Source organism: Triturus cristatus, chromosome 2_1 (assembly GCF_964204655.1).
Source record: "Triturus cristatus chromosome 2_1, aTriCri1.1, whole genome shotgun sequence".
Taxonomy (NCBI): domain Eukaryota; kingdom Metazoa; phylum Chordata; class Amphibia; order Caudata; family Salamandridae; genus Triturus; species Triturus cristatus.
Window position 1 is genome coordinate 121,669,452 of NC_140581.1, and position 15,199 is coordinate 121,684,650.

Genomic DNA, 15,199 nt, shown 5'->3' on the forward strand with positions numbered 1-15,199 from the left:
TCAGCGCAGCTCTCGTCAGACCATGCACCATCTGTAATTCTGCACAAGTGCAGGGTCATAGATGTTCGTTCATTGCAATAGACGGGTGCAAATGCCTGTTGCGCATTCGAGGCACTTTCTGAAATATGGCAAAAGTTATTTAGATACTGGAGACCACACGAGCACCAACCCTCCTTTTATATTTAACCCAGTCACATGACCTCGCGACCTGGTGGGTTGGGTGCAGGTGTGAGTGACGGCCTTTTTAACAAGAGGCCTTCCTGCTGACAGGCCCTGATACTGAGCACCCCCCTGGCGCCTCAGCACACCCACACCTTCACTCAGTTGGGTGAGTGCATGCACTTATTTTTTCTCCCGATTAAAGTACAGCTCAGTCATGCTTGAAGCTTGTTGACAGCAGTGCCTGGCCTGGAACAACTTGATGTCACTGCTATCGAACTGTTTGCATGAAGTCACCCAGCTGCAGTGGGAGCCATTGCTACAACTCAGAGAGACATAGCTACCAAGCTTCTCAGGCTCGTGCGTAATGAGCTGCCCAGTCCAGGGTTTCTCGTTGAATTCTGGGACTTGTAGTCTGGCCTTATAATGGAATAAACTCGAGTGCAATTCCCAGAATGGACTGGAGCATCTAGTCACACATGTTTTACTGCAAAAGCTAGACACATGCCTCGTTGTTTGCAAGTATCAATGGGTCCATGCACAGCGGGGCCAGGAGGGAGGGGGGCTCGGCCCCTCCTCACGGTCTCTCTCTACAACCATGCTCTAACCCCCGCTCCCTCCCTCACCCAGCCAGCCCACCGGCCATTAGCATTCCCTCTCCGCAGCCTCTAACTGGCTGCAGCTGCTCTGCGCGGCGCGCTGGTCCCTCTTCCTGAATGCCCTGCAAGCGCCCCCGCATCCTCTTTCACGAGCCGCTCTCGAGCGCACACTCAGCGGCTTCTCCATCCATCTCTGCTCCGCTCTGACTGGAAATGTCGGGTGTAAAGTAGCAAGCGGCGTCTCTTCCGACCAGTGCCCGGCCCCGAGACTCCTGTGCGCCTCGGGTCGTTTGTTTCGTTACCTCTGTGTTTGGCCGCGGATGGCTGGCTGCCCGGAGACCACCTTCCTCTCTCCGTGACATTCTTTGCGCCCCCCCGCGTTGCTAAGGATCAGAATGGAGCGTTTCCCGTGGAGTCTGGGCTGCCTGAGCCTCCTGCTCTGGCTGCAAGGTAAGCAAGTGTTGATGCAAAGTAAGCCTTGAAAAGTTTACCTGCAGAGCCAGTTCCCAACTCTAGAGTTTATCAGGTCCCTATTTTAGAGTGGGAGACATACAACTTCAAGTCCCAGAATGCAAAGAGAACAACCTGAACTAGATCAGTTACTCGTGGATAGACTAGGATAAATTGAGTACTCTGTTATTCACGGAGAATATTCAGTCCAAAATCAGACTCACTCCACCCTGGGTCTCCAACACCTATGGTGTCAACCTCGCTCCATGCCCTCATTGACACAGTGTGTATAGCCCTGGGCTTCTGAGTGACAAACAAATGCATTCTGGGAGTTGTAGCCCTGGTTTGCTTCCATTGAACTATTTACACTAACCTACCTGATAGCAATGAAAACAATGGCGGTGATGGCCTGGAGCAAGGAAGCCACCCTACCCTGAAAGGATCAGAATGTTTCCCACGTGTATTATGCAACATCTAGATCTAGTTCTGGGTTTACAATCAGCAGAACAGTGCATTCTGGGACTTTTATGCCCACATCATGTTGGGGAAAGGAAAACTGCAAGTCCCAGAACTTAAATAGTTATTGGTAGAAATTGCTTAGTTGAGGCTTTGCCATACATGTGAATCTATCGAGTCCAAGAAGGGTCATGTCCACCACATACATGACAACATTTATAAGAAGAAAGTGGGGATTAAAAAAACACTAGGTGGGCGAATGTATTTTCTATTGAAACAGAGGCAACATTCAGACGGGAGGCATCCGTTATTTTAGTCCAATACTGCTAAATATTAATAACTGGCATAGTGGGTATCATAGAGACCTGATGTAGACGTGGACCGATGGCAAACACGTTGGCAAAAGTGGCTACTAGCGCACGGGAGGTAGAAGACCTGGAGCGGGAATCCGTGCAAGTTGTCAAAGCCGCCGAGGATGCAAGCTGTAGGCCCTGTACAGAACTCCTCACAAACCCCTCCTGACAGAGCCCTGATCCTGAGAGAACGTCTGTGGTAGAAACCTGCGCTGTTGTTGTCAGCCGAAGGCTGTTGATCTGGTGCATTTGGTGTGGAGTTATCCTGTGTTGTACAGGGCCGGTTCTCACCGGTATTTGTATTTCTAAGTCAGGCTTGTCTGCCCAAACAGCCTTATTTACAGGGGCAAACACACTTTCTATTTCGTAAAAGTTGTTTTTCCACTCCTAAATGACTTTACTGTGTGTGAGTCAATGTCAGGGTGGGCATGCCCTGTACGTTTAACACTCACAATCTTACACAACCTCCTCTCCAAGCCATTCCCACTCTGAAAAGGGTGCAATTCTACTCCTGAATAGACCCTGGGAAAGCAAAAATCCATAATCAAAGTAGCTCGTCTACAAAGCCTGGAAATCCCTTCTGCGTTTATTCGTATTTACTGTATCCCTTGTTTTTCCTACTTTTTCTATTCCCTTGGTTATGACCCTTTCATCCTCTAGAAGTTTTACCTTTTTAGGTTTGTGGTAATAACTTTTTTCCATTGGTTTTAACGTATTTGTTCCCTTTTATGTATGTTTTTCTGATGCACCAAAGGCCAAAAAGTGTTGTTAATAAACTTTAGACTACTCCAGCAAGCGTTGACGTGATTCCATTTCCAGGGTGAGAATGGGAAACTGGTGGGGGTGCAGTTGAAGGGGTTTCTGAACGAGGAAAAATATATCCCTGTCTAGGGGACCAATGCCATTGAAGACATGCGATGGCATGTGTTCATGAGCAATGTGCACTGTGTTCAATTGCACATGCGCAATTCGCTTCGTTGCAATTCCCACTTCGCAAAAGTTTTCAGGAGTTTGCCAGGAAACCTGTGAAAGTGGCAGGCTCAGGGGCCTAGCAATCAAAGGTGCACCAGGGGCTGTGTTCCACGGTTGTAAGGGTCACCCTGTTCCCAGATTATGACCTTCTTTTGTTTCCTTACCAGGAAAGGGGGCATCTTTTTCCTGCCTGCAGTAGGGCCAGGGCACTGATGCTGTGCTGCCACACAGGACTCCAGTCATAACCTGGCAAGTGTTTATGACTTCAGAAATTAGGGAATCTGCAGACATCTGGTTCATAAACCTCCAGGTGTTGATTTACTGATTTCATTCAGAATCAGCCCAAGATCTTAATGATGTCTGGATTTATTATGGAAAAACAAATCTACAAATTTTAAGCCTGGTTTGTCTTTGGAGGCATCTCTTGGTCCTTCCAGTTACCCATCTGGATATGCCTGCCACTTCCTTTCGACTTTAGGGGTACTGTTGTTGCTCAAGAGGAAATCCACAAAGTAAACTAAATATAGGCAGCTAGCCTGTGGGATGAATTAAGCAATCAGTGTAGGAGAAAATCTGCTATTAAAGCGAAGATGGCGCTTCACGGATTTATTACTAATAGGCAGTTGAACACAAGTACTAATCATACTGGGTGTAAAAGAGAAACCCTGTTCTTGTTTCTGCTGTGTTTAGTTGTGGTCTCTGATTTTTAAACTGATTAATGTGTTCAATTGAGTTTGCACTAAGAGAGAATTTGTATTGAAACAAATGTGCGCCATTAGTTGTGGCAATAAAAATATAGAGGTTGCCAGCAAGCAAGGAGATTGGAGAGGGCAGGCCTGATGCCACAGAAAAATAGCCTTGGAAGTTGCATAGAATGCCACCTGCAGGGGTCGCCATACTTCCTCTGAGTGGTGGATAAACTGGTCCACCAAAGATGGATCCATACTAGATCTTCATATAGGGTACATTTATCCACATGGAATCTGTTGACCTCGTTCCGAGTAGTAAGTTGATCGCAAGTCGTTCGCGCCCAGTAGTTTGTGCACAAATCAGGACTATTTCATTCTAACTAAATAACAGATTTATTCTTTTTGTACACTTATGTCTTCATTTGAAACATAACGCAGAAGTAACCTCACTCAATGGCTCACGAAGTTCGACCATGTCTCAACAGCTTGTGGAGTCATCCACTGTCTCCCAGTTAATGATTTCACCCACACGTATTGCCTGAAGCTATGCAGTCATGAATGTAGAATTCCATACCCCCAATATAGTCTTCTTAAATGCACCTTAATTTCAAGTCATCTCACTAGATTGGGAGAATTCACCGATGCCTCCAGTATAGCAAAGGACTTGACTTTGACACAGTATGGCATAAGTAGGGTATTTTATAGTATTGTATTTTAAAGTACTTCATACCCCTTGTGAGGCCCTTAAAGTGCCTAGCGTGTTACGTGGTGTGCATTAGATATGAAGGTGCGCTCCAGTTATCTTTTCGTAGCACTTATGAAAGAAAGTTAAATAAATATAGGATGTCACTTTGTATACATGTCCCTTTACATCTTATTACCTGCACCTGATGGATTATGTGTTAGGTAGCAACCAGGTTTTATTACACTCGGGGTTCTAGATGGCTGATGATTATATTTTTATTATGATGGAGACTAGGTGGCATTGGCAGCAGTCCCAACATGACACTTTCAACACCACAGTCCTCCCGATCTTATAGCAGTAGATGGCCACAGCAACCATAAGCTAGAGTTGGATCCATGGCTCAACAACTACGTGGAAGCAGCTTATTTGTGTCAGGAGTGTGTATCCAAGCTTTGATTTCTGGACAGAGAAAGTTACTGCACATGTGAGATTTACTGACTATACAGAAGTCATGTGGTTCTAATCCTTCTCCCATCGTTTACTTACACTGCATATTTCACTGTCGAGTCTAGAAACCACTAGGGGTGACAGGGTGGCTGTCAAGTGAATGCAAAGATGTTTGCCTTGCTATGGACACTGAGAATGCAATGTGAATCGAGCATTCTACTTTTAGTATTTGGTCGCTTTTATGTTACACTTGCTTGCATAGTGATTTGATACATGTTTTTGATGCACGCAGCTTTGGGTGTGCAGCACAGAGATCATTCATTGCTGCACACAGAAGAACAAAATTGGATGGAACATTGAACATAGCATTAATTGAAAAGCACATTGTCACCCTTGGATCGATTGTCACTCAAATAACAGATGTTTGTTACACAACTGAATAGTACTCCTTTTATCGACCTCCGAAGGATGAAATGCTGAGTGGACCTACCAAGATACAAAGCTGTGATCGCAAGGTTAAACACAGATTCCTGGAGTGCATGCACTGAGCCATTGAGTCACCAGACCAGGTCGTTGTACCAAAATGTATTTGTATAACATGTTGACTACACAAGAAAGCAGCAAGGTATGGGCAGTGGTTTTCAACACCGTAGGAAGATTGATGTTTTTGGGACCCTCGGCAATTCATTTGCTGCTGGCAGGGGCAACAGGACACCCCCAAACTGGTAGTTCCATAGCACCCTCCTAGAACTCGCTTAGCATGGAAATGCCACTGAAGAACTGGGCAATAGTTTGCTGACAGAATAGTGTCATGAAGTAAGCTGGTCACTTGTGTGACCTGGAAGTTACTAGTACTAGTTCAGTCAAAAACCTGTGGGAAAAAGTGATAACACTTGTGAAAGTGAATAGCGCTCTGAAAGGTGCCTCTCGCGGACATGTTATGTACACTTATGGATATCATAGCCAGGCATTAGCAGTTTACTACTCCTGGCAATGACCATGCTACCCTTAGTCTCAGGGGTCATAACGGCTGTGTCATAGAACAGGACTTTACTAATTTTGGTGTAGTTTCCAACCCTTGTACTTCTCCTACATAGTAAATTGTACACTATTGAGGGGTTAGGTGGGGAAAAAAGGGCAGCCTTGTGATGTCAGTTAGGGTCTTCTTCTACACCTAGCATTTTGGTGACAGGTTCTTAAATGAGTACATTCTTGTAAGTGCTGCGTCTTTTGATGACCGAATGTATTTATGTTGTGTTCTGTTACAAAGATTTGTATAGTGCTGCATTGCATTGGTATAGCTTCACAGTGCTATCAGAGTTTGGAACCCTCCACACTCATGTCTCAGGACTTCATGAGATGACTGGCGCCTGTTTTCTGATTTTGTTAGTTGGATCATCAGCAGTACAGGTGTAGTCCCTATGTTGCTTTTGTGTATATGTTTGATCGTATATGTCTGACATTGGCAAGTGGTGTTTGGTCTTTGCAGCTGGGGGTCTTTATAAATGTGGGTATGTGCCATCTGGGAGGATTGATATGTGCATTGGCCTGCATGAAGCATGTTCTGTGGAACCTGACCATATTATGTCATGTTGGACTCCGCAATACCCCTTTAAAACCGCCCTAGGAGAGGGCTGTTGGGCGGGTTTTTGTTTTTGTTTAGTGGTTTATGTGCTGTTGTGGGGTGCTATATTGTTGCAGTTTTGAGACCAGCGTGGTCCAACTATATGACATCTGAGCTGGGTTGGATTTGTGCGCGCTGTTCCAACTAATGTGTTCTGCTGGTGCTTATGGTTAGTTCTGATGTGAGCTTGGTGATACTGAACTGTTTGGAATATTGTAGCTGCTTTGTGGTTTGCATCATGTCTTGTGCTTGAAGTTGCGCTTATTTAATATGATGGTTTGTATACCGCTGTGAGATTGTAGACCCCCCCCCCCCCCACCTCCATGGAATATCCAAGCTTCACTGAATGCAAGTGCAGTGGTCTAATGCTTTCTGTTGGATGTTGTGATTATTTAGTATTATGGTTTGCATACCGCAATCCCCATCTATTAGGAATATACGAACTGCATTGGTTGTGTGTGCAGGTGTTTCTCTAATGTATTCTGTTGGATGCTGTGATTATTTATTATGGTCTGGATACCGCCGTGACATTGGTGATACCCACCTCCTATGGGACGTCCAGGCTGTACTGTGCAATGGTCTGTCTAACGCATTTGTTGGATGTTGTGATTATGGTCTGGATACCGCTGTGAGATTGGTGATACCCACCTCTATGGGATGTCCAGGCTGTACAGTGCAATGGTCTGTCTAACGCATTTGTTGGATGTTGTGATTATGGTTTGGATACCGCTGTGAGATTGGTGATACCCACCTCTATGGAATGTCCAGGCTGTACTGGTAACTAGTGCAATAGTCTGTCTAACGCGTTTGTTGGATGCTGTGATTATTTATTATGGTTTGTATTCCGCAATCCCCACCTATAAGGAATATTCCAGAAGCAATGGCTGTGTATGCGGTGGTTTGGCTAGTGTGTTCTGCTGAATGTTGCTACATGCACTTGCTTACCTACCTCCGAAAGTGCACGGCCTGATCTCCCAGAACACTATCTGACAGAACATTCTCTTTATAACATCAAGCATTGGCAAAGCCAATAGGTCTAGCCTATGCAAGAGCCATTAGCTTTACCAATGTGTTATAGCAATATTGTACACCAGCATGGCTGCTGTTCAGTATGGCTAAAAGTTTGTGGCATAGACGAGTGGCATGGAGTGGAGTAGCATAGAGTGGAGTGGAGTGTCGTGAAGGGTTGTAGAATGCCATAGAGTATACTGTTGTTGAATAGAGGGTTGTGGAGTGGAGTGGAGTAGCATAGAGTGGATTAGAGTGTCAGTAAGGGTCCTAGTGTAACCTACAGTAAATTGGCATAGAGGGTCATATAGTGGAGTGGCACAGATTGGAGTACAGTGGGATAGAGTTCAGTGTCCTAGAGTAGCGTGGAGTGGCATAGTATAGAGTGGGGTTAAGTAGTGTAGAGGGGAGTAAAGTGGCGCAGAGTGGTGTGTCGTAAAGTGACATAGTGTCATAGAGTGGACGGGCGTAAAGTGTCATGGAGTAGAATGCCGTTGAGTGTCATAGTGTAGATTGGAGTAAATAGCAATATTGTACACCAGCATGGCTGCTGTTCAGTATGGCTAAAAGTTTGTGGCATAGACGAGTGGCATGGAGTGGAGTAGCATAGAGTGGAGTGGAGTGTCGTGAAGGGTTGTAGAATGCCATAGAGTATACTGTTGTTGAATAGAGGGTTGTGGAGTGGAGTGGAGTAGCATAGAGTGGATTAGAGTGTCAGTAAGGGTCCTAGTGTAACCTACAGTAAATTGGCATAGAGGGTCATATAGTGGAGTGGCACAGATTGGAGTACAGTGGGATAGAGTTCAGTGTCCTAGAGTAGCGTGGAGTGGCATAGTATAGAGTGGGGTTAAGTAGTGTAGAGGGGAGTAAAGTGGCGCAGAGTGGTGTGTCGTAAAGTGACATAGTGTCATAGAGTGGACGGGCGTAAAGTGTCATGGAGTAGAATGCCGTTGAGTGTCATAGTGTAGATTGGAGTAAAGTGTCAGAGTGGAGGTGCATAGCGTGGAGTAGAGTGGAGTTGAGTGTCATATATTGAAATGGAGTAAAGTGCCAGAGTGCAGTATCGTAGAGTGGCCTAGAATTATGTAGAGTAGAGTGGCATTGCATAAAGGGGAGTAGTGTGGTGGAGTAGAATGTCATAGTGTGTGTATGCATGGTGTGGTAGCGCACTTCCATTACATACAACACATTTTCTATTAAAATGACCATAACATTTGCAGAGACATACAGTTGTGCTGTTTAAACTATACAGCAGGGGTTGTGGCCAAGATGGAGGGCGGGTAAGACGTGTCTCCCTTCGTCTCCCGGCCACCCAATCTGGCCAAACCAGCGCTTTAAACCCTCCGCAAGCCCGCATCAGGGGAGCAGAGCAGGCACCCTACCTATCACCACCGTCAGAAGTGTGCAATATGGGGCTGGGGGTCTGACTACAGTGAAGCGCGAACGCTGACCCGCTGAAGGCTGTAACAGAAAATGGCGTCGGGACACGGCTGGGCTTGCTGACGCTGCAGGACATCTGAAGAACAGCAGCGTCCCTGTCGTGAACGTCGGGGGCCCATCGGCGTTAGTGAGTGACAGGCAGGGCGCAGGGACCGACGGACGAGACTGGAAGCCCCGAGCCGGCCCCGACGTCAGAGTGGCTGGTGCGGGCCCTGAGAAGAACGGAGATTGGGGCCTACTGGGACACCGCCCAAAGCAGAGCGCTCTTGAGGGTGACGGGGACGGCGTAGGGCCGCTACGCTGCCATTGTACACCGCAATACACCGGCCGGAGGTATCGACTGGAGAGTGGGGGACCGAATGGTGGCTTGCTCGGTGTGGGGGCCCAAGGGGGGCCTGGAAGTTGAGGGCCCCTAAGAGGCCTGGGCCCTCGTTGCTATCGCCTAAGCCGGGAAGGGGGCAATGTGGACACTGGTGGAGGAGGCGCGGGCCGCCGAAAGCACACACCTGAGGAGCAGGCTCAGTGGGCCTGCAGTGAGGTCACTGAAGCATCAGGGAAGACGCTGCGCCCCCGACTGAGCTGAGATGGGAGGTGGAGTGGAGCGGGACCCGGTGATGGCAGGAGTAAGGCCCACCGTAGCACAGCGGCCCGCAGCATTCAGCGGTGCTCCCGAGAGTAGAGCAGAGCCGCGGAGATCTGCACAGCCGCTGCCCTACCTTGCGGTTTATCGGACAGAGATATCAGCTGGCACACAAGGCTGGGGGGCGGCCTGCACGGCCTCCGAGGCTGTGAGCAGCAAAGGCGTCCGGGGCGGCAGAGAGCAGGAGGCGCAGGAGTTACCTGGAGCACCACCGCTAACGCCTCCATCTGTGGGAGAGAAGCCCTGGTGACTGGAGGTGCTGACTGGGGCCTCAGAGCGCAGACCCTAAGGAGCGGAGAGAGCGGAGACGGCGGTGAGCTGCAAACAAATCATCCTAAAATTATTATGAACCAGTCTTTTTAATTAGAAGACGATGGTGCTAGTTCAAGCAATCCTAAAACCACCAGTAGCAATGCATCTTGTGAAGTAATCCGGCACTCAGTTTCAAGTCATCCTCAAATCATCAGGAACAGTCACACCTTGTGAAGTAATCGGATAATTATTAAAAGTCATTCTGAAATAATCGGGGTTAATCACATCTTGTAAAGTCATCAGATACTCATTTTCAAGTCATCCTCAAATTATCAGACTCAAGTTTCTAAACTCTGCTGATGACTTTAAGAGCTTGATGACGTCTGACAACATGAAAATGACTTCTAGAGTAGTTGGATGATCAGCCAATGACTGTGGGATGGCTTCTAAAGTAATTCTGTTTGACCTGGGACAGTCCCACAGATGCGGTGAAAGGTCTCCCCATATAGAGCGCCCCCCAGGTCAAATACGAGGAGAAACCCCACAGGACCTGGTCCTCTCAGCACGCAGGAGGATGACTGCTCAGCCTAGATAGGAGCCACAAGTTGGGGGGACCCAAGAATAGCCGGTGGCCAGTGAAGGGGCAGCGGCCAAGCCATATCCACCCCCGCTCCAGTGGCATCAGAGAAGAGCTGAGAGTTGGAGGAAGGGGCTCGACGGTTGAGAAGAGAGGGCCAGAGGTCCAACGAGGCCTGTCAAGGCCAAGGCTAGAATCGACCCCACAGAACCTCGGCCGGGATCCGATAGAGAGGACAAGACACCCCCGGCAGGTGGTAGCAACAGCAAGTCACCCGAGCCAGGTATACATGCTTTCTGAACAGCAGCTCAGAGATCCGATCTGCAGGGAGGGCCGCAGCGGTCATGTCCGCGGTAAGGAGCAAGAAGGACCGCAATTTAAGAGACATGCTGTCTAAGCTTCCGCCGCCGAGCGGCGGGGATGGACGGCTTTCCCCGCCAGCCACCGGGGGGCAAGACATGGACTCCCATGAAGCCCCAGTCATGCAAGCTTTTCTGGAGACACTCTTTGGCATGTTGCGGGACGACTTTCACACGCTGAAAGGAGAAATTGGGAGGGAGATAAAGGAGGTGCAGAGGGACATCGATGCCGTGGGCAAAAAGGTGGCCTCCATGGAAGATCAGGATTAGGCCAGAGAGGAAGAAATAGAGCAGCTTCAGCAAGAGATCCTCCGGCTCAAAGAGCAGCAGATTGATCTCCAGGCACTCACGGAGGACCTAGAAAATGATGCAATAACATCCGCGTAAAGGTAGTGCCGTCGCAGGAAGAAGGATTGGACATCATGCAGTACCTACAGGGCCTCTTTAGGAGCATTCTGGAAGCTCCTCCAGACCAAGAGCAACTAAACATATTCCCTCATAGCCTTAACACTTCTAAACAAAAATAATTAGTACCAATATTAACTCTTTGTATAAATTCACAATGGTGACAAGAGACAAAAATTCTTTCATTGATTTATTGATTTCATTTTTTTATCCAAAACATTACTACTTTTGTTTTTTCACATATATCACTTTTTTTTGGTATGGAATTGTTATTCTTTGAAAAAAAGAATAATCTATTTCATTTTTAATCAGACTGAACAAATACCTGATTCATATATTTTACAAAGAACAAAAAAATAATTATCAAAACAAAATATATACAAATAAAAAATAACAGCCAACCTAATAGAATGTCCCTCTAAAAGACTCTTTTCCCTAGCCCAAAGTATCCTCTAGAGGGGGTCCCCCTATTTTTTGCTATAGCATTCACAGTTTTTCAACTGTGGGACTGTTTTTTGGATTTATATCGTTTTGTCTTGTTTTTATGTATTAGTGTTTTGGGCCTTCATGTCTATATCTGTGTTTTTGTTGATTTTGGGTTCCTATCCATGATATCAGGTCCTGGTGTCACTAGAGATTTTGCACGTTTTGACATTTATTGTTCTGTTCAAGGTATATCCAACATGGAGGGATTAAAGACTTTTGGGTTTTCTGACGAGGATTTTTCTTCATTAATAGGACAGGCAATGACGAATACAGGTCCAGCCACTGATTTACATGGTGATACTGGAGAGTGGCAGAATTTACTCAATCTCAAAAAGAAGTTTAAACGCATGGAATCACATGCGCATTACATGCTTGAATATTTGAAGGTAGGTGTGATTCCCTCGGGCCTTAGGGTACGCAATGCACCAGCTTTATTTGTGGAAGTCCGCAAATTCCTGGAGCGGTGATCACTTATTGCGAACCGCTGCTCCAGGGATTGGATGATTTTAATAATTGAGACAGCAAAAGAAATCATGGCTATTTTGAACCAGGAGATCCTTGCACTGGAAGATAAATTAAGACAGTCAACCGCCCTGGAAGAGGCTAAAACTAAACTAGAGAGGATTCAAACAGAGATGAAAGATTTTGACTTGTATCTTATGAACAAAAAATCGGAGAAGTTGAGGAAGGATATACGTTGGTATACCCAAGAGAAAGCATACCCTTACTTGACCCCCTCATACTACCAAGAGGGAAACCAAGGAAATTATATACCTAATTATACAAATAATTACAGAAGACGATTTACTAACTTCTCTGATACAGGATCTTCTGATTCAGACAATGACAATTTCCAAGATACAGCTGGTCCCTCATTTAATTCCAGACCCTATAGGGGAAGACCAATTCGAAACCCCAATTACAACAGGGTTTTTTTATCGCGAGGCCAGTACAGGGGAAGGAATGTCCATTGGCAACAGGACAGAGGGGGACAACATCAGATGAGCCCTCAACCTCAACAGATGTATGTAAGGACAAGGAACCAACAATACTGGTGGTAAATAGCATTGCTGCGAAAAATGAATCTAGAGAAATTGATATTTTGCCCATCTATAATCTATCTAAAATAAATCTTAGTACAAATGAGACATCAGTACTCAGCCGTGGCCTATCATTTGTACCTAGTACACAAATTGACAAATTTAAACTTCACGAAGACTTGTTTGCCTTCTTCAGAAAAGTGAGATTGAGGAAGTTCTTTTTGGATAGACCTCCCTATGAACAAGAAAATAATCTGTCACAGTGCAAACCTCCTTCAAATTTTACACCTACATTAGATATGGTAGGTCCGGAGGTACAAATTTTTGAACAAAACGTATTAAAAGACATTGCCCGCATTCTCAAATGTCCAAATAAACTACGTTTTAATCTTTCCAAAGATGACAAAATAGCCCTTGACAGAATTAAATCCAACAATAGCCTTGTTGTGAAACCTTGTGACAAAGGTGGAGGCATTGCACTTTTGAATAAAATGGATTATAACAAGAAAATGTTGAGTATGTTGGCAGTTACCGAACATTACAGAACGGCACAACCTAGAGAACTGGTTAGATTGAATGCACACATCCTCGAAATGACTCACAAGGCCTTAGATGAGGACCTTATATGTGAAGACGAGTGCAAGTTCCTGAATAAAATCTGTCCTGTTACCCCGGCCCTATATGGTCTTCCCAAGACGCACAAAAATGAAAAGGATCCCCCGATGCGTCCAATCATTTCGACTATTGGCTCTAGCACAGAGCCGTTGTCGAAATATGTGGATTCCTTCTTGTGTCCGTTAACTCAAACATATGCCTCATTCATACGTGACACAGGTGACATAATCAACAAAATTGAAGGTATACCATTCAATCCTACTTCTGAAATTCTAGTGACGCTTGACATTGAGGCGTTGTACACCAACATCCCTCAGTGTCAGGCGTTACAGTCCGTGGCCTCCCTACTGCTCAGGCTTCCTGGAAATAGACCGGATGGTTTCATACTTCAGTGCCTTGAAACAGTATTGCAAAATAACTTCTTCGAATTCGATGGATCGCTGTTTAAGCAGATCAAAGGCACTAGTATGGGCGCTTCTTGCGCGCCAAGTGTAGCCAACATCTACATGGGCGAGTGGGAGTTAAAGAATGTATTCAATGAAACAGACCCTTTTTTTGAAAATGTTTTTTCTTGGAAGCGTTTCATTGAAGACATTTTTTTTATCTGGAGAGGTGACACTGAAAACCTCCAGGACTACATACTGTGGCTCAACGCAAGTGATGAAAATCGAAAATTTACGGCTAATTACAGTACTGAATCAGTAGAGTTTCTTGACATTAAGATAGATGGCTCAGAAGGCAACATACAGGTGAGCCTTTTCAGGAAACCCACGGCAAAAAATACTATTTTACAGTATTGCAGTTTTCACCCTAATTGTCAAAAAGATTCTATTCCATTTGGGGAGTTCCTGCGTATTCGTCGTAACTGTATGAACATGGAGGATTTCCACAAACATGGAGATGCATTAAAGAAACGACTTTTATGTCGAGGATATCCGCATCGATTGGAGAGACATGCCTTTAAGAGGGCAAAATATTATAACCGTGATGCCCTCTTACAAGGTACGAAACGGACATCCCGTGATCAAATCACGTGCGTTATTAATCACTCGACTTTAAATTTCAAAATAAAAAATGTGATTAATAGAAATTGGAGGATTCTGAATACAAACGAAAATGACACTCAATTTGCGCAACCTTTGGTGGCTTACCCCAGGAATCGAAATCTTAGAGACCTTCTGGTTCATACCAGACATGACACGGACAGGTCCACTCAACAAATGACCATTACTGGTTTGCCAAGGGTTTTGGGTAATCACAGATGTAGCTCATGCCATGCGTGCAATGCGGCTTTAGTTACTACATCTTTGTGTTACAAAGAAGTTAAGATCAGTTTGAGACATCTCACAAATTGTAGAAGCAGTAATGTAATTTATATACTTTTTTGTCCATGTGGACTTGCATACGTGGGAGAAACGGAACGTGAATTTCGGTACAGGTTCAGTGAACATAAGTCTGCTATTAGAACAAAAAAACTGACAGCACCAATAGTACAGCACTGTCTAGAGAAACAACATCTAGAATCAGAATTACAGTGGTGTATATTAGAAAAAGTACAGAACAGAGTAGGACAGTCCTTAGAACTCACACGTAAAAGGCGTGAGACCTTTTGGATTTTTCATCTAGACTGCATACGAAATGGACTTAACGAGGACATATCGTGGTTTGTCACGAAACCATAATTGTCTTTTTGACAAGTTACTTCTAGAACTTATCTGGAATAAATTCCTCTAATGTGGTGCCATCTATAGTCCATTTTAGGCTAGTTCATGTCTTCTGTTTTGGTGGATCTATTATCAGGTATAATATTGTGATATTACAGATCGGTTTCTTTCTGATCAGAGACCCTTTTGCTAAAAACTTCTTGAAAATGGCTATGTTTTATAGCTATTCCAGGATAGAATAGTTGTTCATGTTCCCTGGGGTGACAGCCCGTCGAACAG

The 15,199-nt window shown here is 45.4% G+C and overlaps 1 protein-coding gene across 2 annotated transcripts in view; it reads left to right on the plus strand.

Annotated features, from left to right (window-relative positions):
- The first annotated feature begins 800 nt into the window (after positions 1 to 800).
- Positions 801 to 15,199, plus strand: part of LOC146863863 (uncharacterized) — a 355,759-nt gene continuing 341,360 nt past the window's right edge. For both annotated transcript variants that reach the window (XM_085628628.1, XM_085628618.1), the window contains exon 1: positions 801 to 1,208. Coding sequence is in view for 1 of the 2 variants with exons in the window: in XM_085628618.1 (XP_085484744.1) it covers positions 1,154 to 1,208 (55 nt within the window). In the remaining variant the exon portion in view is untranslated. The remainder of the gene's footprint in view (positions 1,209 to 15,199) is intronic.